Source organism: Platalea leucorodia (assembly GCF_965183815.1).
Source record: "Platalea leucorodia genome assembly, chromosome: 7".
Lineage (NCBI taxonomy): Eukaryota > Metazoa > Chordata > Aves > Pelecaniformes > Threskiornithidae > Platalea > Platalea leucorodia.
In genome coordinates, this window is record NC_138829.1 from 17,969,208 (window position 1) to 17,996,355 (window position 27,148).

At 38.4% G+C, this 27,148-nt stretch overlaps 1 protein-coding gene across 3 annotated transcripts in view; it reads right to left on the reverse strand.

Moving 5' to 3' along the window:
* UNC79 (unc-79 homolog, NALCN channel complex subunit) overlaps nucleotides 1-27,148 on the reverse strand; it is a gene marked incomplete at both ends in the record, with an annotated part of 115,034 nt that overhangs the window by 82,305 nt on the left and 5,581 nt on the right. For 2 of the 3 annotated variants that reach the window (XM_082316844.1, XM_082316843.1), the window contains 13 exons: nucleotides 1,706-1,936; nucleotides 4,333-4,504; nucleotides 4,838-5,067; nucleotides 6,125-6,153; nucleotides 7,429-7,469; nucleotides 8,628-8,716; nucleotides 10,560-10,624; nucleotides 12,145-12,274; nucleotides 12,921-12,976; nucleotides 14,281-14,373; nucleotides 17,228-17,398; nucleotides 20,871-21,175; nucleotides 26,936-27,056. In XM_082316844.1, coding sequence (XP_082172970.1) covers nucleotides 1,706-1,936; nucleotides 4,333-4,504; nucleotides 4,838-5,067; nucleotides 6,125-6,153; nucleotides 7,429-7,469; nucleotides 8,628-8,716; nucleotides 10,560-10,624; nucleotides 12,145-12,274; nucleotides 12,921-12,976; nucleotides 14,281-14,373; nucleotides 17,228-17,398; nucleotides 20,871-21,175; nucleotides 26,936-27,056 — 1,733 coding nt within the window. Of the gene's footprint in view, nucleotides 1-1,705; nucleotides 1,937-4,332; nucleotides 4,505-4,837; nucleotides 5,068-6,124; nucleotides 6,154-7,428; nucleotides 7,470-8,627; nucleotides 8,717-10,559; nucleotides 10,625-12,144; nucleotides 12,275-12,920; nucleotides 12,977-14,280; nucleotides 14,374-17,227; nucleotides 17,399-20,870; nucleotides 21,176-26,935; nucleotides 27,057-27,148 lie in introns of those variants that run through there. The other variant, XM_082316845.1, reaches the window with a different exon arrangement.

Here is a 27,148-nt window from a genome sequence, read left to right on the forward strand (position 1 = left end):
TTGCTCACTTCCAGGCCATGACGCAGAGTAACCTCTCATTGTTTACAGTTCTCAGCAAGGGACAGATTTGTTTGGTCAAACTTGCACCTTCAATTATTTGCTCTGGGCAACTTGTTACAGTGCTGCATCTTTATTTTTAAAAACTTGGTCTGTACCAGGTGTCCTTTTGTGGTTGTTTGGTTTAGGTTTTTTTGAGGGAAGGTTCTAAGTGATGGAAGCCAAAAAATATATGTCTAAGTAAATAAGTAACTGGCCTACAGAGATTAATTATTCTAACTGACCTCAGCTCACATCTGCTGTTCCTGGCTAATGGCTCTAGAGATGCCTGCTGTTCTGGCAGCAACTACTGGTAATCTCAGCCAACAAACTATTTTTTTCTCCATTCATCACAGCTGATTTCATGGCTGTTTGTCTTCATGTTCTAGTGAACCCTTGCAAATCTGGCAAGTTGTCAGTCTAGTCTGAAGTATTGCAGTGGGATAATAAAAATCAAAAAAAGGGGCTGGATCCAAGACAAGAAAAAGATCCATAACAGATTACAGCATGAGGTTCAGTCCTTCCTTTCCCCTTTAGTCTCAAAGCCCTGATCTCCTTTCTTCAGTTCTAACATTCAATTCATCCATCCATCCACCTCTTAAATTTCCTCAGCTGCCCTCCAACCCTTCCACAGCCAGGTGTATCTTCAGAGCGATGGTTCAGAGTAAGACACATACACATGCTGGTCTGCACACGTACAGCAAATCCCACATATTAGGTAATGAAAAATCTACGGATGCACACTTCATCCCTGATGATGTAATATATCTCGTCAAGTCTTTATGGCCTTTCCTAATCTAGCCACTTAATTTTAGGAAACAAAACCAACATGTCCCCTGGACATTTTACATAAGAGGATCACAAAATGAAAGTCTTACAAAAGAACACGTGGTACACCTGGCAGTAATAAATGAAGAAAAAATCTTAAACCCCTCACAAAGTTCCTATTTTCATGCTGATGTTTTATTTTCTATAGAGGAATAGTCACATGCCCGACTTTGTTGCCTGTCTTCACTATCCAGGTTAGGTGGCAAGTCCTGCATAATTAATGGACAGAAAGACTCTGACTCTTTCTAGAAACGATTCCAACAACGGTCTCACTTAGGCACCCTGAATGACCTTCCAGATAAGTCTCTTTCTCTCCATCCACAATAAGGCGAACCATGGCAGACTAATCTCTTAACTGAGTCACCTAAATTAGGTATCTGAAGCTATAGGGCACCAGTATTCTCAGAGCTCCTTTCAGTTACAACTGTGTGATTTCATGAACCTTAATTCACAGCTGCAGAGATGAAATATGCAAAGAACAGAGAAACATGAGTAAAGCAGACTAGTGAAGGACAGGCTTATATCTGCGAGCAAACGATACCTTTGTCTAAAGATATGCTTGGGTGCTTCAGCAGCATAATGGAAATGTGCAGCTATCAAAAATGTACAGTATCTTTCAATACCTATAATATTCTTCCAACCCGTCTTCATATTACTGTAAATAATCCCTGCTCTCTAACACAGTAGAACTAAAAATGCTATGAAAAGTTCCTGAACTCCACTGCTCCCTCAACCACTGAGATTTCTTTTGCCTTGACAGAGCTGGGGGAGAAATGGTCTTTATACTTAAGACTTTAATCTCTGTGGCAAATAAAGGAACCTTCGGATAAATTATTCTTACCCTGGCAAACTCCATTGGTTTAGGAAGGAGGCACATAACCATGACATCAAATCGGACATCACAAACAGTCTTCAACCATTTAGTAACAAACTGGGGTTTGAGCTTTTCAACCAGGCTACCAACTTCATCGTCCATCATGTAAGCTGTAGAGTGAAACCACTGGAATACCATGCTAACCAGCCTTGCTAAACTCTCCGTAGGTGTATTCTCACTCGGAGTGCAAAGGCTCACCTAGAAGACAGAAACACAAATCAAGTTTCATTTCTAGAATTAAACGTGGCAAATTGTTTGCCTACTATATTTTACATATTCTCAAAGATAGGAGGATGCAGATTACATAGAAGACAAATGAGCTGATCAGTTTTAAGTAGAGTTTGGCACAGGGCAATTGACAAAACATTTCCAAACCAGAAAATAACAGTAAGAGGGAAAAAAAAACACAAGCACTGAATTTTTTGTTTCTTAGTTTCAACACTGAAAATACCAATACAGAATGCTTTGATGAACTGAAACCTTTTGGTTTGAACTTTAAAATGACTTTTCATTTCAAAAGGTAATGCAATGCCTGGTAAAATACATGACACACATACACACGTATATATAAAATGTACAAGAAAAAAGACAAACCAAATGAAAAGTTTCAAAAAGTCTGAAAGAAGATGTCTACTTAATATAATAAGTGAGTTTTGCTTTGTAAAAGGATTCCAGTTTTGATGTTTTGTCCTCACTTGGGGTGGGAATATGAGTTTTAAGTCCTCAAAAATTCTCACATAATAATTAGTATTCTTCTCCCCTTCTCCAAACTCTCTCTTTCTAAAACTATGTCTACACTGTAAAACTGTCCCAAATCTGAGACCAAGTCTATACCCCAGTTCACAGAGCAGGCACACTGCTAAGCCCTTAATTACCTGCTATTTGAGCTCTTGGAATCTTCTGGGGACAGGAGACAGTTTCAAGTCAGGTTGGTGCCCTGAATCCAAAGAATGGAAAATAACAGATGACAGGAGATTTAGGAAGCTCCTTTAACCACCTATCAGCTGTTTGTTGCCACTTCCTAGTGCAAGTTGTACTCTCAGCACTTAGCAACCTGAAACCAGTGACTGCTGCCTTGCAGCAAGTGAACAAAGGAGAAACATTCATGTCATTTCTGGGGAACCAGCTGACAGCACTGCTTCCCAGAGAAGACCAGAACCCATCTTACAAGTGCTTTTCCACCATGTTTTTTCTTGGGATGAGGCAGCTAACAACACCCTTGCCAATTCAAAGTACAGTCTTCATTGTTCTACTTCATTGCAGGTTGAAGTTAAGGTGTTTGCTTCCTGGTGCTTGTCTCAGTTGAGTGTTAACTCAAAGGCAGTATCAGCTGGAAGCCTTTCTAATAGGAACTCTTGAGCTCTGTCCAGTTTCTAGATGAAAGGTATTCATTTTATGAAAGAAAACAGCAACCCACTATTTCTCATAATCTGTGCTGTCATCTCTGCCAATACTCACTAGAGAGAGATCAAGAGATTTTATTAGAATAGAATGAAGTCAGTGAGCTCCCCCTCCCTACCATAGAAAGATAGACTCTCAGTGTCTAGGATGAGGCATGTACAGTGTAACAAAACCTGTTCTGTTCTGACTTCAATTCTGCTTCTGGAAATGTAGGCCTTCAGTCTTTACAAAACACCATTTGAAACAGAATAGATGAATATGGCACAATAAAAAAAAAAAATAAAAAAAATAAAAGGCTTTAAGTCAAAAAGAACATTAAACAACAAAACCCACAGGATACCAGCAGAATATAAGCTTACTCATGTAGTCCCTTGCAAGAGCAAAGCAGCTTTGTTGGCATTATGGGATTCTAGACCTGCCACCATCTCTGTTTAGATGATGGATGAGGGGTCCTACTATTCCCCACTTGTCACTGGGTGACAGAGGAGGAGAGAGCCTGAGAGCTCAAGGTGAATTGGAAAGAGCCTGAGAAGGAGAATTCTCCTTAAGGGGAATTGCAGAACCCAATTTCTGAGGATCTATCAGGCTCCAGCCTGGCCTGCTCTCGAACTAGCCAGCAGCAGCCCTGCTATTTTGGAATAATCTCTGCTAGCTACTGTGAGGGGTAGAACCAGCAAGGCTTCACTCTGTCAACCCACCCTGGGTGAATTAGCTGCAGTACAATGACTGGAACTGATCCCACTTTACCAATTTGAAGGCAGGAAGGAAAAGGAGCCCGCTAAGACTCCTCCAGCCTATTCAGAGGTAAGAGAGAAAGCTGAGTTTCCAGAGAGTGATGTTGAAAGATGGAAGGTGAAAGATCTTTAGGGGATTGCCTTTTAAGGTTAAAATAATGGCACTCAGCAGGGGGCACCTGTGAGCAGAAGACGATGGCACACAGAAAGTCAATAAAAAACCTGAGAGGGTGAATAATTCTGTTGTACACTCTATACAGGACTCAGAAGGCAGTGAGCAGCTCCACCCAAACTAGTTCTGAAATCTCCAAGCCTGACAGCTTCACAGAACTCCTTTTTGCTTACAAATCAGAAAAGTACTCAACTAAAGACAAGTAGGAAAAAAGAGATAAAATCAAGGCTTCAGAAAGAAAAGGAGAGGGAAGCAAGAGGAGTGAGAAGAGAGCAGGAATTTCTTACCAAGAACCAGATTCCAAACTGGCTCAGGAGGCGTTGGTCATGCTTGTCATCATCTTTATTATCAAAGTCTGTGTTGTCCAGGGAGTGATGGGACGAGGAGAGGCCCATCTGCCTCCTGCGATTGAGTTCATACTCCCTCTGCTCAGCATGAAACTCTGCTTCCTTCAGCAAGCTATAAAACAAGCTTGTGGTCAGTCAGTGCAGCTTTCCTGCACTGGATACCGGTATCTGATCAAGAATAACTAGAGGTTAAGGCATCTGATTCATTATTTTCCTGAGAACAGTAATAAAATAACATCAAATTCAAAGATTCAAGGCTGATTTCTTTCATGAGGACAACACTCACAGCTGATCGGTACTCTGCTAATGCAGCAGGAGTTCAGCGCCCCTGCTCTGAACTTATCCTGGTGAAACTAAAATCAACTTGCACAAGATTTGTAGGCAATATTTACATGAAAGCCTGATGCTGCTTTACATATTGATGCCTCATAAGCTGCCATATTACCTGATCACAGCTTCCACAGTACACACAAGTTCCTCTGCCCCACACTCCCGGGTATTGATAGGGGGTGGTGAGGTCTGATAAAGATGGGTTTCTGCAGCTGCCCCAACCTCACTGCTGTGATGATTCGAATGGCATCTTTTGCAATATCGCACTGGCCTGTTGCCATGGCGGCCACAGCAGCCCGCTGAGAAGCATGTGACAACAGCTCTTCTGACATGTGAACTACAGTTCTGGAAAATAAAAAAGATTTTATCAGGCCACGAGTATCAGGAAGTGGAACTGAAAACAGGGATGAGAGTCAGCACTGGGGAACTGGCTCAAGTATTGGTCCTTTCCAAAATCACTATATATAAGCACAACTGCACACTAACTCCTGATGCCAAGTGTCACTGAACTTCCAGAAAGATGAGCTCAGGCCTAAATGCTGGGCCTGGACTTAAATGTCACGGTTGCTTTTCTTCTGGAGCAGACCAAACCAACATTTAAGTCATCAACCTCAACCTTCTACCTTGGAGCAATCTCTAAAATTTACAGTAGTTCTCTTAACCCCTGCTTATACTTCAGAATGTCTTTCTAAGTTACGTGTAGCAACAGGCAGATCCTTAGGAGTGTAATCAATTGTGCCACATCAGTTTACGCTACGTAAGGATCTACCTTATCATAGGTAACCGTCCATGCCTCCAAAATATGTGCTACCCTGACTTTTGCCACCTGGTAATCCAGCCCAACATAAAAGCTTTCTTTACCACATGAGATCTAGAGTATGTTATACGCTGTATTCCTCATTATTAAAATGTTATTAAAACACACTAGCTGGTATGTATTGCAAGCAGATTCTTTTTGTCAGCCATCTTTTTAGAGCAAAGCACTGAAGATTTTCAGTCCATCTATTTTTAAAAATATACAGTTTACAGTAGGATTTTTTTCCAATTTAGGATTAATCCAAGGCTTCAAGGAGATGAGAAGATATAAACACTTAGATTTAAAATCAATCTCTTGCTCTACATTCTTCATAAGCAGAGTTATAGAATAAAAACTGAGCTCAACTGCATAATTGAATTGTTTACTAATTGCCACTTCAACAAAAACCTACAACTCAAATCAAACATCAGCAGTTTTAACAAAAAGAAACCTTGCTGCTGAATCATTCCCATCCACCAACAAATGCATTCATGGATAAATTGTGAAAATTTGGAATGGTACAAAAAAGAACGCACCACATAGTAATGGAATGACACTACACACAACATCAAATCATGCCCCATCACACAGATGGCTGAATCTTACCTTCTTCTGACATATAGCAGAAATTTCAGCTGTAAGGGGAAGGCATACAAAACATCAACACAGAATGATGATCCTTCTGTTTTACTATGGCAGCCATGGGAAAATGGACTTGCTGCAAGGAAGTCTCTGAGGCTAAACTTGACATTCCAGATATTATTGAAACCTCTAAGCCTGTTGGACTGCATGAGGTAGGACACTGTATACTTAGGCCTACTGGCTATTTCTACACTGAAATGAAAGAACAGCCTTGGTGCATTGTGTGGTGTGCTCTGCATCCCATCCACCTTCTGCCTATGCTTCTGCCTCACGGACAGACTTGTGAAAGTACAACTGTAGGCACACTGCTGTGGCATGCTGTAGGAGACATGGCTCAGATGTGCCTACACTGCCTGTGAAAGCTTGCAGGGTGAAAGATTAGTGAATATGGATGAACAATGTAGAAGCAGCCACTATGTCTGTGGCCCATATCTCTATAGCAAAATGTTTGCAGGTTCAACCTGTAAGCAGTAGCTGTTCAGTCTGTTGCCCTGGCAACATCTGATTCAGTAAATATAGGTGGCTGAGTGAAAAGATGTACTTCCCTTAAGTAAATAAAACATTCCTCATCTGGATTAGATTTCAACTAAAAGGAGACAGCAAAAAAATCTCCACTGCCTAAGAATTTTCAGTTCGCAGAACCAAGAGAGAGGGAGTGTCTTTGTTCTGTCCTTGAAAGGGTTATTTTAGAGAATACGTCACTGTCCTTGTAAACCCAGAAAATTCTGGATTAGTCTGTCAACAAGCTTTGTCTGCATTCTGGTAGATAATAGAATACCAGGCTCTCTCACTGGCCAAAGGACAATGATTGGATCTATGAATGGATAGTTGAAAAATATTTTATGTCCTTTTCTGATATCCTTTACAGCCTCCTGTTCATAGAATAGATTTTCAGAAGCTTTAAGAGCTTTTGAATCAGCTCCAGGTTACTGGAAGAACTAGCTCCTTCTGTTGGACACCAGTGTGGGACACAAAAACTTTTAAAAAACTTGGCCCCAACTGTGGATGCTTCAAGATTTGAAATTCTGTTCAATTGTCCCTGTTTCCTCACAAATAAAGAGTTGCATACTATTTCAGATAGAGGATTAGTCAATTTTTCATTGTACTTATAGAACATAGCAGTATTAAGTACAAGCTACTTTAAAATTCTAAAAGATTCCTTTAGAATAGAATGCAGCATTTCAAGTAATACATTATGCAGAAGTATCAGTAAGCATAGGGTTGTACAATTACAATTAGTTCGTACCTACCCTTAAAATACCTCTTACCTTGTGGTAGAAGAACATCAATCAACCATTCACTGTGATCCCTATAAAAATTGTATATCTAATTAGCTTTCCATTTTTTATTTATATATGCATTTATTTTTGCACAGAGGAAATTCATCTAAATTAATGTGGTAGGACTAACATTAGTCTGAAGCTGCTTTTTTACAAATGTGGTTTTATAAATTGCAGGCTGCTTTACATTACCTCTCTTTGTTGTGCCTGTCTTATTGCAAATTACCACTCTGCTGATGTTGGTCCACCATGTTCAAGGCTTTCAAAAAATTACTTTTAAGGTATATATTTATCAAATTAAAATAGCGTGTGCTCTGAAAGTCTGATGGCTAAGAAACGATAGTGAAGAAAAACAGACGAACATAGGAAAAAAAAGATGTACCAGTACCATTTTCTGTGAGTCTCATTAGAAGCTATGCTTCTACCAAATTCAGTTACTTTTTCCTGCAGTTTTAGATCAATGATGACTAATCTAAGGTGAGATGTAATTGCTTTTCCTACAGTTGGTGTGATATAAATGTGTCTTAAACTGGGGACAAAAAAACCCATGTAGCTTCTGAACTACCTGTAACCTTGTCCATTTGAACTAATGATTGGAACTCTAGTGTTAGTAGATCTTGTAAAGTAATGCAAACCAAATTAGCCATTTTTAAAAAATAAAAACAAAAGGAAAAAGAAGAATAAGTGCTGTTAATTCATCTCAGGCTGTATTCCTTCCAGGTACTGGACAAGCCTGGACCAATTTAAATTCTTTACTCTGTTGCTTCACAGTATACCCTAGAGAATAATCTGAAATACATGTTACAGAAAAGTAATGAAGTCTCTGTGAAAGAGTTTTCATTGTAATGTCCTGCTTTTAATGACAGCTAAAGGATGAGGAGAAAAAATGTTTCATAAGCAAAAGCTTGTAAATTACTAAGATTCCCCTATCACAATCAATGCATCCCACTCATTCAGAGATCTTAACTTTAAAACTCACTACTGTTCAAGCTAAATGCAAATGCCTATCATGTGGGGTAAATTTCTGTAATCCTTATTCATATTGAGTGCTAGTGTGCTCCATATATGTCAACAGGGTTATCTATATAAATTATATGCTAATCATACTGAAATAAAACATAACTCCAGAGTTCTGAACTCTAGAGTCTGACTATACCTGATCATTTTCCAGCTCTTAGTTTACCTACCCTGCAATTCTCTGGCTGCATTCTTCACAAAGATATAGGGGAGGTGGCTTATCACCCAAAGCCACAGACAAGGATGGGTCAATGCACATCTGAAACACAGAGAAGGAAAAGAATTAACACATCTGTTCATTAAAGTTCACTGAGAAAGTTCAACACATTAATGCTAGGACATACAATATAACACAGCTTTGATATGTGTTGAGAACATTTAGTATTCTGAAAGATGGTACTCAGCATCTGGCAGTACAGGATCTCAAATTATTTCTAACAAAGAGAGGGATGTAACTGAAAACGAGAGCTTATGGGAAGACAACAGAACATATTTCATTATCAGTATTATCACTCTCTTAAAGACAAGTATATTTTGTGTTACACATTTACATTGCATAGTCATGACACTTACTTACTTTTTATTTTTTTCCAAAGAGACAATCAGAGGATCCATTGCTTAGGACAAGGTAATGTAAAAGTCTAGATTTTTCTCACTCAGTAACACCTCTTCCAGCAAAATCTAATTTTCAGTCATCATAGTTGTTAACTATACAGCACAATTCCAGTGACAGAACGAAGACTATGGACCCAGAGTTCCCTTGGCAGCATAGGTCCAAACTTTGTCTTGCATTAGCTTTTATCCTTCCACATTAGCCAGTTACAGAAAAGAGTTACAGTTACAGTTAACAGCCAGTTACATACACATTTGTTTAAGTGTTTTGTACTATTTAAGGAAAAGCTGAACAGTAGTATGTATGCATAATATCTTAACCACTTAAATCAAAATGTTTTTTACTCCATGCAAGTGCAAGATCTTATTTATAAAGACAAATGCCTCTTTGAATGTTTCTCATCTTTGTTAACCAAATTTACATTCATCTATCCAAGAGACAACAGGCTGCATTTTTCTGAGTGATGATCAAGACTGGTTCTGTCAAAGTTAAGCTAAGAGATCATTCAAAAATATTCAGGTATTTCATCTGCAAAGCTTGGAACTCTAAGTTTCATTGATATTTTGCTCTACTCAGTGATTAGTCTGAATCTAGTGACCACTGCAACATGAAGCAGCACCTTCCAGCTTTTTTTCCTATGAAAAGGGATCATGGAGAATGATTGGAGTGGGCAGGAAAGTGGTCCCTTGCAGGACTTGTGAGATAGGTGTCACCATTATGCCCTATCAGTATCACAGCCTGTGGAAAAGGCTCACTGAAGAATTGTTTGGCCAATGTAATTACGTTAGTATAAGAATTCAGGCCAGGAAAATTGGCTGTATCTACATATTTAACTAGATACAAGTCTAATTAATTAGTACACCTAACTGTAGCATGCTCTGCACTTGGGATGCTGTTCTTGCGTCTGTCATCAAATTGCACTATGATCCTGGTCAAGCCATTTTACTTTGTTAACCTGGGTATAAACAGGAAAGATATCATTTACCTCCCTCAAAGAGGGCTGTGGAAGAGGTAAGTAAAGCTCTGTTGCTATTTGCTTTAGGACACGTTCCAAGCGAAGGATCACAATCAGGTGCATTGTATGACCCCAGTCAAGATACCAAGGTGAATAGGTACCTATGTAATTGACACAATGTTTCCTGTATATAGTACTATTTGTGCACATATTTACACACATATATGTGTTCAGGAAAATATTTACATGGATTAGCCAGGAGCCAGCTTAGAATTTTATAAAGTGCTCTGCAACCACCCTCATGTTTAATAACAAGACTTGGCCCACAGTAGTTGGAGGAAATATCCCATCTTGCTTTAGGCAGCCAAAGAACATGTTCACAAAGTCTTGGCCCCCTTGGTCTCAACAGGCTTTCCTGTTCCCTTAGCTCCTGCTCTTGGTCACCTGCACACAACCAGAGCATATGGCTGGGGTTAAAGTGCAACCTCCCTTCCCCCAGATAGTTGGGTTTGACCCCTGAATAAACAGCAGTACCTTCACAGCTGGTTTGTTAATCGCATTATGACATTCAATGTGCTGGCAATGAATAGGATTCCAGGCTGCAAAACCAAAACACAGCTAATTAATAAATGGAGAAAATATATTTATATTCTTTGTGTCTAGTGGTATCAATTAAGAACAAGATCCTCTTGTACTAAGTACTATACAAATACGAGAGAAGACCTAGCCATTCCTCAGGAAGCCTAATAATTAAAATAAACAACCTAGAATATATATGCCTACTGACTTGTTTGGGATATAATTATGAAATGAACCATGAACTCAGCGAAGAAATGGAAAAAGTAAGATGCAGACATCCCTGGTGTAGACCCTTCCTGATCTCACCAACACCTTGAATTAATTAATTATCCTTCCACTCCAGGAGCAGGACGGTAGGAGTAGCTGAGTAAATTCAGTAACATTCCCAGGCAAAATGAAAACACAGCTATGATAAAGGAAAAATAGTCCAGCCACAGAAGGAGGCTTAGTTTTGTAATGACAAGAAGTAAACAACAAAATTATGTTCAAGTGGCATTACTTGGATGCTATACGGGATGCTCCCCAGTCAAAATGCCATGCAACTGCAGATAATACTCATCGCATTCTGGGATATATTAACAGAAAATTTATATATAGGAAAATTTTTCCAGTCTACCCAGTGCTAGTAACGGTTCAGATGGAATATCACGCTTAGTTTACAGACCTGCTTGCATGAAAGAAGCGATGCACAGCAGTACAAGAAGAATGATTTCTTTAAAAGTCAAGAAAATCTATCAACCCTTCAAGGGAAGGCTTTAGAACAGATAAGACACACATGTATCAGGAACATTCAGGATGTACCTGAGTTGGTCTAGGGGGTCTTCTAAGGTCTCTTCCAATCCTTCATTTTTGTTATTTAAAATGTCTCATTCCGGTCCAGAAATTTTAAAAGTGAACAAAACATATCCCATATGACAGAGATTATTTGAAACAGGTTGAGACAGGCAAGCAGGAAAAGCAAGTCATGAATTGCTGCTGGACAGTCCCAGCTATAGAAGCACAATCCCATCAGTATCACTGGGGACTCTGGAGGACAGAGGACTTTGAACCATCCGCCGACTCAGCTCCAGCTGCATTGCTGACTTTGTCTCTCATTTTCACCATATAGTCAACGTCGAGAACCTATCCATTATACTGACTGCACCTGACATCACCTGACTTTTTTCGACAGTAACAGCCAGGTAAGGAGTCTTAGCAACAGCAGCAGTGATAGCAGCTGGCACAAATAAGCCAGAACCCTTGTGAGGCCGAGGCGGCAGTTTCACAGACCATTTGGAACACTGTATTTATTTCTTCTGTTCTGGTTTAGTTCGTATCGGGAGTAACACAATATATTTACTAGCCATGATCACCGTTTTTAATTTTCATAACATCTTTTGAAAATACAGAGAAATGGATATTTTATATACTTATCAAAGTACCAACTTATCAAACAAAAGATTTCAAAATACATCATCAGACTGTAAACATGTGACATTAACACACTTCTCATCATTTCATTTATATTTATTTTGGCATATTCAAAAACAGCTGCACTGACCTGTGTACTGCAGTCCTCTGTACTCACTGATTGCCCCAGGGGGTTTTAAATTGGGCCAATAGTGAAATAACATTTGTACTGCTGGAGGTTTAACTTGAGATGGTCCATAGGCTATCACATATAGCAAATCCTAAGGAAAGACACATACAAAACGTTTATTTCGCAAGGTAAAAAACCCACAATTCAATATATATTACTTGTGTTCAAAGATACCTGAACACACAAAACATACACATTTCATGCCCTACCAAACATCCTTTGTATGCTCTTACAAGCAGATTAGATGACTAACTTCAACAACATGTTCACAATTGGCTTCTGCATTTGATGGGAGCATCCAACAACTACCACCCACCCCACATAGTATACTAACATATAGCAAATGAAGCCTCTGTCTAGCCATGGAGCAAAGAGGTGTAATATAGATAAATAACTGGATCCAGATCAGATTCAGGCTAAGACAATACTCTCAAATAGTCCTCATGAAAGTTCAGTCCTACATGAACTGAGAAGATTGGTCATTATTAAAATTTCTGTTAAATGGAGCCACAACCACACAGTATTTAGGAAACTGAGCTCTGTTCTACAAAATATGGAGCTGCTTCTGTAAACTAAAAATCAGAAGGACCTTCCTCTCCATAATCCAGAAGGAGGATTGGATATAAAGATCATTTATAACTTCTTGGCACACAGTCGGTTCAATTTTCAAACCATCTGGTTTTCATTACTATCCAAATACAGTTATTTCCACAAAATAGATATGATCATAAACTTACTTTCCATACTTCTTGCTTATATTTCATGAGGCATTCCAATAATTGGCAGTGATACACTGAGAGAGAAAAGACAGTATCGACATAATACTGAAATGGAAACTCAAGTTACAGAAGTGATGTAATTAGCCGATTGGCTTTGCTTTGTCTGTCCAAAACTCTTTATCTCATTTAATTACTTTTTATTTCAAAGGGTTTGCTGAAGAATCATTGCCCTGAGAGTCATCACAAAAGGTTAGAACGTAAATATTAGTAACTTGTTTCTGTCAAGGAATGCAGTAAGATAATCAGTATTATGAGTGTATAGCTTTTTGCACAGCAACAGAGATCTTTTTCAAACACATCTAGTTTAAGAATACCTGCTAATTCACTTAAACTTTGTCCCTCTGGCACAATGTAAAGCTGTAAATGGGTATCATATCATTCATCTTGAGGCAGTAATGGAAGTCACATGTAACAATACATTATTCTTGCATATACCAAAGGCTATGGGAGCCACTCTGCATCAAACATGAGAGCCAAATGAACTACTTTACATGTCTGACTTCTCAAAAACCACAGGGCAACATTTTCCTCAGATGGCTGGAACATAGAATTCACAAACAAAACCAGAACATTTCATGAAAAAAATCTAACTTGTGCAAGTAGCTTTTAAAAATGGTGTGCTGCTTTTATTTACTGCTGTGAACTACATTAGCATGATGTGACACTTCTCACGCACATACTGCAGAGTGGGGTTCCTCCACACACACACCATTTACCCATCTACGTAAAACGGGAGATAGGTGACCATCATGTAATGTAACAGCTCCCTCACGTTAAATTTTGCTTTGATTTGGTTATGTGATCCCACTGATTTAACTGGGACTGCCCCACAGTGAGAGACAATGGCCTTGTGTTTAAATACTTGTAATTACATTTAAATTCATTATAGTTCTGTTGAGCCTTCAGCCAGCATTACCTGTCTTCTTTAAAAAATAGTATCAGTTGTGAACTTGGTGGGATGTGAATCATAGTATAAGACAAACTGTTACTATGAATTTCTATAGTCAAAGTTAGTGGTGATTTCTCTCCAACACTGATGTTGTACATCAACTCTATTTTCTGATATCAAGCAAGAGTAGATCAGAGTCTCCAATCCTGGGCCAAACTCTATTTCTTCATCACAATGAGATCTCTTATCTATATAATGATTACTTCAAGCATGATGCTCAGAAATTCCAGTTTTGACTAAAATCACTTATTTTTCATCCTGTGTTGGATGGTGAGACAGATTTTTCCCATCATCTGAACTTTTCTGATTGCATTTGACACAGTACTTAGTTTTAGAGAGAATGATACCATGTTGCATGTTTACACATACCCGGGTTTGACGTGTACTGCATCGCAATCATTAGCATTGATGATGCAGATAGATTGACATGTGCTGGAACACCTTCCCTTTTTGAGGATCCCACTTGAAAGAAAGGAAAAAAAAAAAAAAAGAAAACATTTTCTATTGTGTAACAAGGAAAATTAGGTAAGAATAGCATGTAACTGATTCCAACTGATGTAAATAAAATTCCTAAGGTACCATGTCATTAAAAAAAAAACAAAACTAAAAAACCAGAAACGTTCTGTATTAGAGGGGGTGAAACCCCTTTTCTGCTGGAAGAGAAAGATGACTAAGAATATTGTATTGCTTCACAGAGCTCACACCTGGTTTTCCAGATCAGTAAGATTTCATTCTCAGAGCTGCATTAACCAAAGACAGCAATCTTCTCAGGCACTCTACTTCGGAACCCCCAGACTGGTCAAAACAATGTCACTTGTAGAGTCAAGTGCACCTGGGGCTTGGATTGTAGGAAAAGGTAAGGAGGAAGTGGAGGGTAAAAAAACAAGAAAAAATGGAAAGCCTGCTGTTGAGGTATACTGGTGAACGGTTGGGGCTGGTGGTAGCTGCTGGTTGTTGGCGTATGGCACGGATTACTTCTCAGGGACCACATGGTATGAGCTCAAGTTATAGCTACATACCGGAAAAATGAGTCCCCTTAAGATAACGATAAACAGTAGCACTGAAGTGTAGCTACGCTGTTGTAGCTTTGACTTTGCACATAAAGTGGCTAGAGTTCCTTCTGGTCTCCTACGAAGTGGTTACTATTAAATGGTATACTTGGAAAAACCCTGCAGAGTGTAGCTGTTTATTTGCTGAACTATAACATGGCAATATGGCTTTGAAGACAACCTCCTACACAGAGATGTGGCATATATCTTCCCCATCCTCACTCACAGTACCTTCCCAAGCCTGACTGCTGGGACCCAAACACCACGCATTTGGGACAGAAGCACAGAACGGTCGCTACCAGTTCAGTGAGATGCTTTCATCCCTCCCATCTGGCTCTCCAGCTGCTTACACAATCTCTGGCATTCTCCCTTTCGGTTTGAGTCAAAGCTGAACACTAGGGGAAGGAAAGGTTCTGCACTCATCTTGTAAAGGGCAAGATCATTCCCGGTGGGGAAAGACTTTTTATTGCACTTTATTCATTCTTTTTTGGATCTCATCCACACATCTAAGAGCCCCCAAATTATTACAGCAAGGTCTATTTGTATGGATTTAAATTGCAAAATGCTCAGCAGCTCTAACCTGGCAATTAAAATCTGGCCATCAGCAGAAAAGTAGGGCACAGTACTAGAAGCCAAATTCAAAGAGCAGCAGACTGGTTTCATAGAGAGATCTAACCAAAACTGTTTCAGGAAAAAGGCAGCATGACAAAGGTTGCTCCCACGCTCTACATGGATGCAATCTCCGCCAAGGGCAGTTGGGGAATAGTATTTATTTAAGTAAGCCAAGGGTTTGGCTCAATCAGTTGTTTTGGAGAAGTTTTACAAATCTGAAGATAAACAGGAAAGGGTAAGTCACCTAAATCAGCTGTTCTTTAACAGGTAACAGTGACGGAAGAAAAAGGAGTTTAATGCAACATTCTGGTCTTAACCCAAAGAGGACCTATTGCACATATGTATGAAATATATCTTAGCGGTTTTCATTTGCATATGGTTATTAGACCTGTCAAAGGTAACATCATGGCAATGTCTTACAAGGGACTATTTTACATGGGGAAACTGAGGTACAGAAGAGTTAAGGGATTTCTCCAAGATCATTGACTGGAAGAGCCAGAAAATGTAGCTGATAAATTTTCATAAAATCTTAATCTCAACACACTGGACCATGCTTCTTCGCATGTTCTAACATCATCTTCTATATGCTTAAATGACATCCGTGTTGATCTCTGTACAAAGTTGTTCATGTTTTTCCATAAAGGTCTGGAATATAGATAAGAAGGAGACATTCTCACAGAATCACGGGATGGTGGATGTTAGAAGGGACCTCTGGAGATCGTCTTGTCCAACCGCCCTGTTCAAAGAAAGGCCAACTAGAGCAGGTACTCAGGACCTTGTCCAGTTGTGTTTTGAGCATCTGCTAGGATGGAGAATCTGCAGTCTCTCTGGCAAATGGTTCCAGTGTTTACCCGCACAGTAAAAGGCTTGCTGGTTAAAACTGACGTTTAATATTGATCCTAATGCTTCCATCTGCAGAACATGGTTAAATTTCTCACTGCTACTGAAATTCCATCAAGATTTTTATCAGGTACATAGACAAGTATTCAGAACACACCTCAGGATTCACATTCTGCAGGGATTATGAAATTATGTAATCATGTGACACCCTCGAGGGGGGAAAGAAAAAAGAAAGAAAGATAAAAAAGGGCAGGCACTGTCAGACTCAGTCTTAACACTTATGGATTGGAGACATTACAGGCACAGCTATTTAGTACAGAACTTAAAGAGAAAATGCCGAGAAGAGAGGGAGGGAGAAAAATCAGAAATTCATCACATCATTACATTGAGAAGAGTCATTCTTGTACATCCAGATTTAGTCCAGATGCAAAAGTCACGCATGTTGCTATTGCAACTAACCATCTTTTGTTTCAGGAGCAGTTTGTCCATTGATTCTGTATTCAAAACTCCCACTGCTGGCACTGAAAGTTCTAAGAGTCTGAAAACAGTGTATTTCTTGAAGAAGCTAAACTTCACCCTTTGAATGAAGGAAGAATTCACACAGTAGCAGAGCATAATAAATAAATAAAAATTATAGAGTTATTTCCCTTTGAAATATAATCACATGGAATTACTTTACATATATACACACAGTAGATTGATGTCCCGTCACAATTCTATGACAGATCAAACTTTTGACTCCTACAGTCTGATACTACTATAGCAGTGCACCATGTTTTCTGAGACATAACAATACTAGAATGAGTTCTACTTACATATAGCCATAGGTAGAAAAGATGTGCTGAGATACTCTATAATATCCTTGTGCAGAAATGGAGGAAAGGTAGCTAGTGTTGAAATCATTGTATAGGGTAAAGTACTCAAAATATCATCATTGAGAAAAGGAAGTAAGCATGTAGTAGTGTAAAAAATTGATTGCCCAAGATCTGTTGAATAAAATGAAATAAATACAGAATAATTAGAATGGAAAAATAATTATGATTATGTACTTTTTAGTTCACAAAACTATTTAAAAAATTACATTTAAATTCCCCTCAAAGTAATTTGGGAAGTTAATCACTATAGACGAGACTTCACCCATCATTTTTAAGCCTCTCCTAAAACAGAGGAAACAGCTGCTCAACAGTACTCAGAAGAGTTTGGAGGGAATACAAATACTACAGTCAGTAAAATCATTGATTAACATCAATGTTGATTTTAATCATACAGTGATTAACATAGAGTGGCCTGCATTTAAGCAGAGATGTTATCAGAATTTTATATGCACTTTGGTATTGAAAGGCCTGCTTTTGCGAAAAGCATTCTAGTCTTTATCAGCCATAGAAAAATAAGATTTTGATCTTAATTACCCTCAAGAGAGCTGCAAAGTACCCCCCACATAGAGACTACAGGAAGCATCACTGTATTTTTCAAACAACATGTGATTAAACTATGGGTCTTCTTTTCCTGAGAAGCCATTAAGGCCAAAAATGGCCAAGGCTTAAAAGGAAAGGAATATTTATCAAGAATTTCCATACTTACTTGCTCTAATTAATTATACTACAACTGTTTGGAAGGGATACTTAAGACATTTGCAACACTGTAAGATCCAAGGGGAGGGATAGGCTATTGTGTATCTGGGCACTGTGGCATCTTTATACCCTCTTTCAAATGAGGAATTGAGCTGGGGCCGATAGCCCTCTGAGAAAGGTTACAGCACTCAATGAACCCCAAGTTTGAACCTGTGTGATGATCCCAATACATCATAAGGCCTTTCCCCTGCATGACAGGGACTCCTTTTGTTATTCACTCTGTAACCTTAAGTATGTTACACAGGCTTTCAGTCTCATCTGTACAACCAGGATGATGTAAAACTGCCTCTGTAAAGGGCTCAGAGATCTGTAGCTGTAAACATTATGAGCCACAGTAAGAATTAAAATTAGCACTCCATTCCAGTGTTCCTGGCAAGTCTTCTATGCAAGGGTCTAACCAGACCTTTAATGCTAGAGAGTGTTTCTCTCTTGCAATACATATTTACCAGCTAAGCATTGAGAGTTTTTTTATAATCTGATTGGACCAAAGCTCAGGACCGCCTAGCACACCAGTTGTACTTACCCAAACAACATTGATTGTTCTGATAAAAAAAAGTATGTTTATTTTAATCAAAGGCTAAGCTGAGGGAGAAATAAACAACAAGTTGTATTGCAAAATGTAATTCGCTGTACACAGAACCACAGAAAATAGCAAGTGACCTCCCCTTGCCCCAAACATGAGTCAATCAAATCAACTAAGTGAACTTGGCAGATATTTATCTAAACTGTTCTTAAACGTCTGCAAGACAGTTCACTCCTCCTCCCGGCAATTCATCCTAGTGCTTAACCATCTTTATCATAAAAAGGTTGTGTTTTTTTTTTTTTTAATTTCCATTGCTGCAGTTTAAGCCTATAACTTCTTCTCCTGATCAACTGTAACCACAAACAGTTTGGTTTAGTTTACTTGTCCTCGCAGCTACCTTTACGTATTAGTATATGATAACCATTTCTCCCTTCCATTTTTCTCTAAGCTAGACAAACCAAATTCTTTCCATTTTTCCTCACTGTTCACATTTTCTAGATCTCAAATCATTCTTATCTCTTTTTCCTGGACTCCTCCCAAATGGTCCATGTCTTTCTTGAAGCCAGATGGACAAATTTTCAAATTTCAAATTATTTTTGCAAATTTGTCCATCTCCAGCTGAGGCCTTGCTAGGGCTACTTGAATGATAAACAAAATGCTCTGGGTGTCTCATACACAAAACACCTGTTTACATATTACTAGAATAATATTAATACATTAGTGACTTATGGTCTGCCTCTGATCTACTGTAACACCCAGATCTCTCCAGTACAGCTTTCAAGCTAGTATTTCCCCATTTCATTTCTGCCTTTGATTTCTCCTGCTTAAACATAGTATTTTACGTTTCTCCTTTGAAGATGTTTCAAAACAGAATGCAATTTGCCAAAATTGGTTTGAATTGGATATCTTTCACACAAAGGACATGCTATTCACCATCTTGATAACCCCTGCAAATCAAAGTGCTCTCTCATTTCTATCAGACAAGTAAAAAAATTAAAATATTTAATAACACTAGACCCAGCACAGACTCCTGTAAGATTCCCACTTGGTATACCCTTCCAGCTGACAAGAGCCACTGGTAATTACTCCTGCAGTGTTTTCCTCACTCAAGTGGGGACCATATGTCCCAGATTGCCTATTAGGATGTCAAGTGACACAGCAACAAAAGCCTGACTAAGGACAGGAAAACCCCGCCAGGAGAGCCATTGTGCTGCCATAAAAGGAAATCATGTTTGCTCAGTGTTATTTGTTCTTTACAGGTCTCCATTGGTTGTTAATTATCACCATGTTATCTATTCAGAAAAAGATTGCTTTGATAATTAACTCCACCATTTCCAGAAATTGAAGTTAAGTCGGCGATTCTATAATTTGCTAGGAGTCCCCCTCTTGCAAGATCATACCATTTCCTAGTGCAGTCGTCTTTGAGTCAAAACATGCTGCTGCCAACTCAAAAGGAATTCAGCATTTAACAGAAACAACTTTCCTCCTAAAGAACTTCAGCAGTGTAACAGATTGGCAACAATCTTCCTATACTGAACCATATAAGTAATGCACCCTCATACCATGGTGAAAATTAGTATTTCTCTTATGGAACATAGGGAGAACACTGGGCTCCTGAATCCCACTATGGAAAGCCACAGACTAATAAGCCAGACATTATGCAGAACTTGAGGGAAAACAATATAAATACAACACAGTCACAAAAAAATCTTGTGATTAACTAATTCAAACATATGAAAATACTGCTTTTCTGTAAGTCGGACAGAGATATTGCTATCTTTTTACCCAGGAATATTTTAAAGCCATCTCAGATCACCATTACCATGGTTTTTTCTTCAATTAAATGCATACCATGTTCTATTTAGAGATGGACCTTCACCAAAACACTCAATCTGCATATTCGTTATAGGCCAGATATACATTTGCAAGCAATTTGTGCCTTTTTAAAGAGCCACCCCAAAAAGACCAGTCTGAAGATATCCCAGCAGATTCAAATTCAAAATCCAGGTTTTTTTAGACCCATCTGTATTATTTTTGTTACATACTGTTGTATTTTAGTTACATACCACCAGCATATCACTAAAAATCAGACAACTGCAGAATTCAAACCCAAATCCAGTTAGCAAAAAAACGTATTTTATTTAAGAAAGTCAAACCAAACACTTGGATATAAACGCATCCCAGGAGATTTGAATTCCAGATCCAGGTCAGTTTAGGCCCATCTCTTCTAATGCATTTATGCATCATTCATGGATTCACAGCACTGGCGTTAAGTGTACTGGAAGGGTTCAAGGGCCTGCTTACCATGTTGACCATGTTGTAGCAAGGGAACTAGATCCAGCAGTGTCACCAGTGTCACGTAAAGTCCTTGATAGTCCAAAGATGGGTAGTCTGATAACTGAGCATCACGACTTTGCTGGCCACGTTCAGATGGAGCATCTCGCAGGACGCTGTAAAGGAGGGAGCGAGTAACAGTAGGGTTGATGGAACTGACCTGTGGTCTTAGAGATGGGGTGAGTGGGAATGGCACAGGAAAAAGACACATGGTCATGGGCACTGTCAAATTGGAGGCATCTTGATTCTCCTTCTTCCCTGTGCGGGACAAAATGCTGTTGGGGGGACAAAGAAAAAAAAGAGACAACAAAGACACAAAGAACAGCACATTACATTGAAATGACACTATAAAACAAATAATAAAACACCAGATACATCCCACATAAGATGCAATCGCTACCGAAACCAGTGTGTCTACAAATCTAGCAACGATTCACTTTCATGCTTCAAAGTAAGAGAATTAAAAATTATCATCTAGGAAAATTTCATTGCATCTCATGTGTTATCTGGTTCATAAGGAGCAAAAATATAAAAATGCATGTTTCAGTGCCCTACCCATGTTTCACAGTTAAGAAAAATTCTGAGAATTAAAAGTGTTTGCTATGGAAAAATAGCTGTGTCAAAATAGGCTGGTATTTTGCTCTGACATTTTGAGGATTTTGAGAAATTTATTTTTCCCCCCCTATAATCGTTTGAACCAACTGACTGAAAACATGCAAAATATAGGTGTGGCACTTGCAGAAACATGTTTTAGCAAAGAATAAACATGTGTGTTTGTTAAGATAGTCTTAAAAATCACATGTTTATTGCATTAAAATAATGTCTGTATGTATTTTATGATACTGTTTCATGACCACTCACTCAGTATCATTTGAGATAATGAAGTTTAAACAGGCACATGGATTTAGAAATAATATAATATTTCTAAAATGTTAACTAAACTACATTTGGAAAAGTTATAAAATAATATATAGTAGATGGTCTTTAGCATATGTTTGTGAGCTAATGATAATGGTTGTTTATGTGTGTTTTTAATTTTGCCCATGTTTAGGGAGGAAACATTTTACTTTATGAATACAAACACTCCTTGGGTAAATAGTTACTTTCAAAAAATCTAAGGGCTAAGCAAGCAAGACCAATTATGTAACTGCAGATCAGACAGTATGTTACCATACATTCCTGCTGTTACTTACGTTATTATTCAACAAAACTCACTATAAACTAAAGGAGAGATAATTTCAAAAAATAAAAAGGATTTAGTGGGAATCAAAATAGAGGCTATACGTCAACCAGCTTGTTATGTTTTTTTAAGAATGTTGTAAACATGGTTATAAACATGTTAATCTAATTTATAAAAAAAAAAAAACACTATTTTAAATAGAAATAAATTGTCACTTAAGCAGTGTTATATTTTAGTTATCAGGCAATTATAGGGTTAGCTCATAATCTTCATATGTGCCTATAAAATATAATACACCTTTTAAATATATTAAACCACACACAATGCTTTTATTTTTAAAGCACGTTTTGTACCTCTCAGTGGTTGGGATTTCCAAAAGCAGTTGCTGTTGGTTTAACTCTGTTCCCAAAGTCAGTGTTAAAACTTATAAAAGACAAGTCAGCGGCATTAAAATTTCCACTGACTAATGAAGAGCAGAGTTATGTCAAGAGGGAGCACTTCTGGAAACCTCTGTCCTCTTTAACAGTACAGAAATCCCTATCGTATAATCACCTTAGCACAGATCTATCTTACCTCACAAATCAATTCAACAATTCACACAAGTAAGCTAAACTCTTGCTAAGGTGCTTATAAGAGAAGGTGTCATTCATTTGCTATATATATAAAACACTTCTACAAGCACAGTTCTATGCCAAGTGGCTACTATCACATCACACTTGCAGTCAGAGATGACAGATATAGGCTATTTTAAGAAACTACAGACTTTTTCTTTTTTTCCTTTTTTATTCTGCCTTACATATTTGGCAGATTATTTTGGTTTCTGTTACCCAATGTCCAGTACAAGAAAACGTGGTGACTGTCATGACAGTGTTTATGAAATTGTATCAGAAAATCGCCTAAGATCTAGCATGACTTTAAAAACAAGTGATCAGAGTGGTGATTCGTTTTAATTTGCTTGATGTTCATTTGCCATACTTTGCAGCTCATGTTTAAAGATATGAAGGTACTAAATTCTATTCCTTCCCTGTCTACCAAGAGATGATACCAATTACCCATCCCTTTACTTGCCAACACATCACCTCGAGCATGGTTATTTCCAGAAAGGATATTACTTTATTAATTAATCCTTGCTTTGGAAAGTGTAAGGCAGTGATGGAGAACTTACACTATAGGCTTCCCTTCCTTTAAACACTGAGCTACGGCCCGTCTATGGATTAGAGGCCAAAGCACAGCGTGTTGTATCTTGGTTGGGGCATCCTTCTGTTCACTTCAGGAACAGCAACAAGACCGTATCTAAATTCCAGCTGCAACCATGCCAAATTTAGAAAAAAAAAAAACCAACTTTCATACCCAGGCTTTTGCCTGACCCATGCGTTTTAAAAGCAATAAACAGAAGAGTCAAAACTAAAAATCTAGGAAGTCCCCTAAAACCAAGATACAATAATTGCAGTTTGCTCCTGTTTCTGTTCAAGTACTGAGAACTTGCAGTGTCTGCAGATCGTAACTCCATACGGAACTTGCGCCATGACAAGTGAGAAAGCTATTAGGGCTTGTTTCAAGATTGGTACATCTTTGCTGCAAATCTATCCCAAAATTACTGCCTTCCAGGAAAGGTTTCCTAAAATGCCTACAAGAGAATTGCATCTCGCCAAGGCAGAAAAAGAAGCTTGACCATTAATTAGCCACTGGGCATTTATAACTATTCATTATGTAAGACATTTTCCGTAGAAATACATATGGAGAATTTTCTCCAAGAAAATATGAAAGAATGAGCTGTTCTGCAAGATGTTTATTAAGTCTTAGATCATTCCTCAAATGAGGGAGAAAACACTGAAAATGAGCAGGGCATGAAACAAATTCATGCTGTAATGTAAAGAAATGCTTTTGCCCAAAGAGAAAATTAAGGAAGAACTAAATGAACCAATGTGCTATGCATTGTGTACGGTGATTTTATGTGATGTTTGTTCATAGAAATAAGGAATTTAATTTTTTCAGCCATTCCACATCTGTTCCCCCCACCCCTGAGCTTGTGATTTATTGAGGCTATGTACAGAGCAAAGGAGCAAATTAATCCCTTGTGTGATCCAACTATAGCTAGCCGAATGACACCAGATATGAATGTGATCCAAAACAGCAGGCATGCCCCACTGAAAAGAACACAGTCAACGTGTCCATAAAATAGATAGGTAAAAAGTATAATAAACTGTAAAAGCTACACCTGTAAAACCCAATCATCATATGGAATTTCTCTGACTAATCACTATTCCTCCATTATTCCTTTGACTACATACGTTCATCAAGAAATGTTTATCCTAAAAAATTCAGCTGCAAAGAGAGTACACATCAAACTGGGAAATATTTTTTAAAGTGATTCTAAAATAGTAGATGATCACAAGCGAACTATTTTGAAGACCAGATCCAAAATCTCCAGAAATCAATGGGCATTTTTGCTACTGTTTGATCAGTATTCTCTTAGCAGCCCAAATTCATTGCATATGCTCTGTCTCAAGCTAGAAAGACTATTCTCCACCATGTACTTCTACCATTGATGTTAAATCTTGCACAATGGAGTCTCAGTGTAGGAGGCAGAAAGAAGACTCAGCATGCAAAATATTCAAAGAAATTTCTGAACACGCTCTTCAGAAAGGTTCTTAACCAGTCTGTTTAGTTTTAGGGTAAATCTTGCAGAGATCTGCACACAGTGGGTGGGAGTTTCCTTCTTTCCATCTGCCACACTTAAATACAGGGTGTGTTTTGTTTTGCTTTTTTATCCAGCTTCTTTCTTAGTATCAGTAAGTAAGTGTATAAACTTATACTAGTTCAACCATAGCACTCAGGCTTTGACCCACAGCTCAAATTCCCCAGTTACGGGGATTCAGAACGTGGATTTGATCTTGCTGAGTATCAGAGCTCAGTCCACTTAAATTTAGATCCAAGTTCTGGCTCCAATTTCTGGTGCCCTTTTAGCTCTGAGGATGATCAGATCCCAGATGATGAAGGACAAAGCCATTTGTGTAGACCTGCATATCAGATATGAGTATCACTTCTGCCCCATGCAGTTCAGCATTATCAACAAGAGGATTTTGGTTCAGTCCCATTCTGAACATGAAATAAAGAAATGGTGTTCCTCAATTGTGCAATTGCTGCCCCGCTTTCTTATCTGCTCTCATATTTGGTAAGTATAAAGCTTTTTCAGTAAGCCCAGAAACATCACTGCTCATCGAGTGTGAAGAATTTGTCACACAGGACATGGCAGCTGTACTGCTTAGAAAGATGAAGACAACAGGGTGGTATAAAGACACTTTCTTTAAGCAGTAGACTCTAAATCCATCCTGTCCCAATGGACTTCCTCCCAAAAAGAAACGGATCTCATTATAGCACTTGGTAATTCAGAATCAAGTTCAACTTTCTCACTTTAACAGCTTAAAGGCCTACAGCATTTAAGCAGAGGCTGTTTCGTCATACAGAACCTTAATTAAATGTGATTTAAGTGTGTGTGTTGTGCAAATAATCCATCAGAACAGCCTGATGTGGGAACAGAGCCACATTTCAGAGGTATTTTCAGTGACTCTTTGAACCTTTTTTTCCCCCACTGCTGCAATATAATAAGACAAAATTTAATTTATTAATCTTAAAAAAAGCCCTACTGGTTGCCATAAGTTTCTTCAACACTCTAAATGATGAGGGAAACAAATTTCACAGTGGTTAAACAATTCTACTCTTGAAATTTTCAAAACAGGTTTTTAAGTCTGCAGTGAACAGGTGTTCCACTGATCATGACTATTTCCGTCTATGTATCTTTCCTTCTTATAAACAAGGTCAAGAATTTTGATACATCCCACCTGCTTTAAATGAATGTTAGAATGAACTACTGTCATTCTCTCAAGTTTAAATTCTTGCTTCTCAACTTGTATACATCATCAGGGGCATGTGTACAAATACATGGGTTAATTGTATTTTGTAATGCTTCCTCATGAAATAAGGCTAACAGCTCTATTTCCAAACTAGCTTCTGACAGCAGGGACAACCCTTCCATGTATAGATCAGGAAGCTATGCATAGAAATGCAGTTTTAACTGCATTTTCCTGGATGTGAAAACTAGTGCCAGCCAAAACCCGGGCAGACAAGATCACCTCTTCACTGTCAAAAGCCATTTTAAAAACAATTTGAAAATATGAATCCACTAGGTAGCACTATGGAACGTCTGTCATTCCTAATTAAGTCTCACAATTTTTCATATCCTATCATCAAAATGTATTCTGTAATCATATGGTACTTAGTACTATGTATTATTACTAAGTACTGGACTAAATCAAAACCCCAGGTCAGAACAATTCCAACCTGTTGTTGCCATCCAAATCCAGATCTGTACACAAACTTTGTGTCTACTCGTATTGTTATAAGGGACTGAACCAGAACCCAAACCTGACAGCCAGCTGAACTACGGCACAGTAAGAACCTAGTTCTGCTCATCTGGCTCATTGCTCTAGGATCCTGAGGCACCAGGACTGTCAAGGAGGTCATGAGTATACACATCTAAAACTCTACAGGTCACAAACTCCTTTCTTCACAAGTTCAGCATGTCTATGCGTTCAGCTAAGACTTAGGAGGGCCAAGCAAATGTGTAATCAACCAAGTTTATTTTAGAATCAGCCACTCAATAAGCAGCTCAACTGGGCAAATTGGGCAACAGCCACTGAAGAGATTAATTCATACCATTCCTTTCTTAAATTATGCTCTGACTCTTTTTGGCTGAGCATTGACCCATTAAATCTTGCAATCAATTCAAAGTCAATCAATACCCCCTATAATTCTCTAGCTCTTTTTTTCTTCAAGAGCGTTAGTTAAAACTTACCTCAATAACGTCTGAGAAAAGTATTTCAGAGTATTTGCAATGTCAGTTCCAGAGGGCACAGGGTAAATGTTGTGGAGAACCCGGTTGTGGTATTCCTGAAGGTAACGGATTTTAGAAGCAACTACATAGAAGACAAAAAACAAACACAAAAACTTTCATTTAGTTTTTTTGCAGACTTTGACAGAATCACATCTGTTCCTACCATTGCTGATT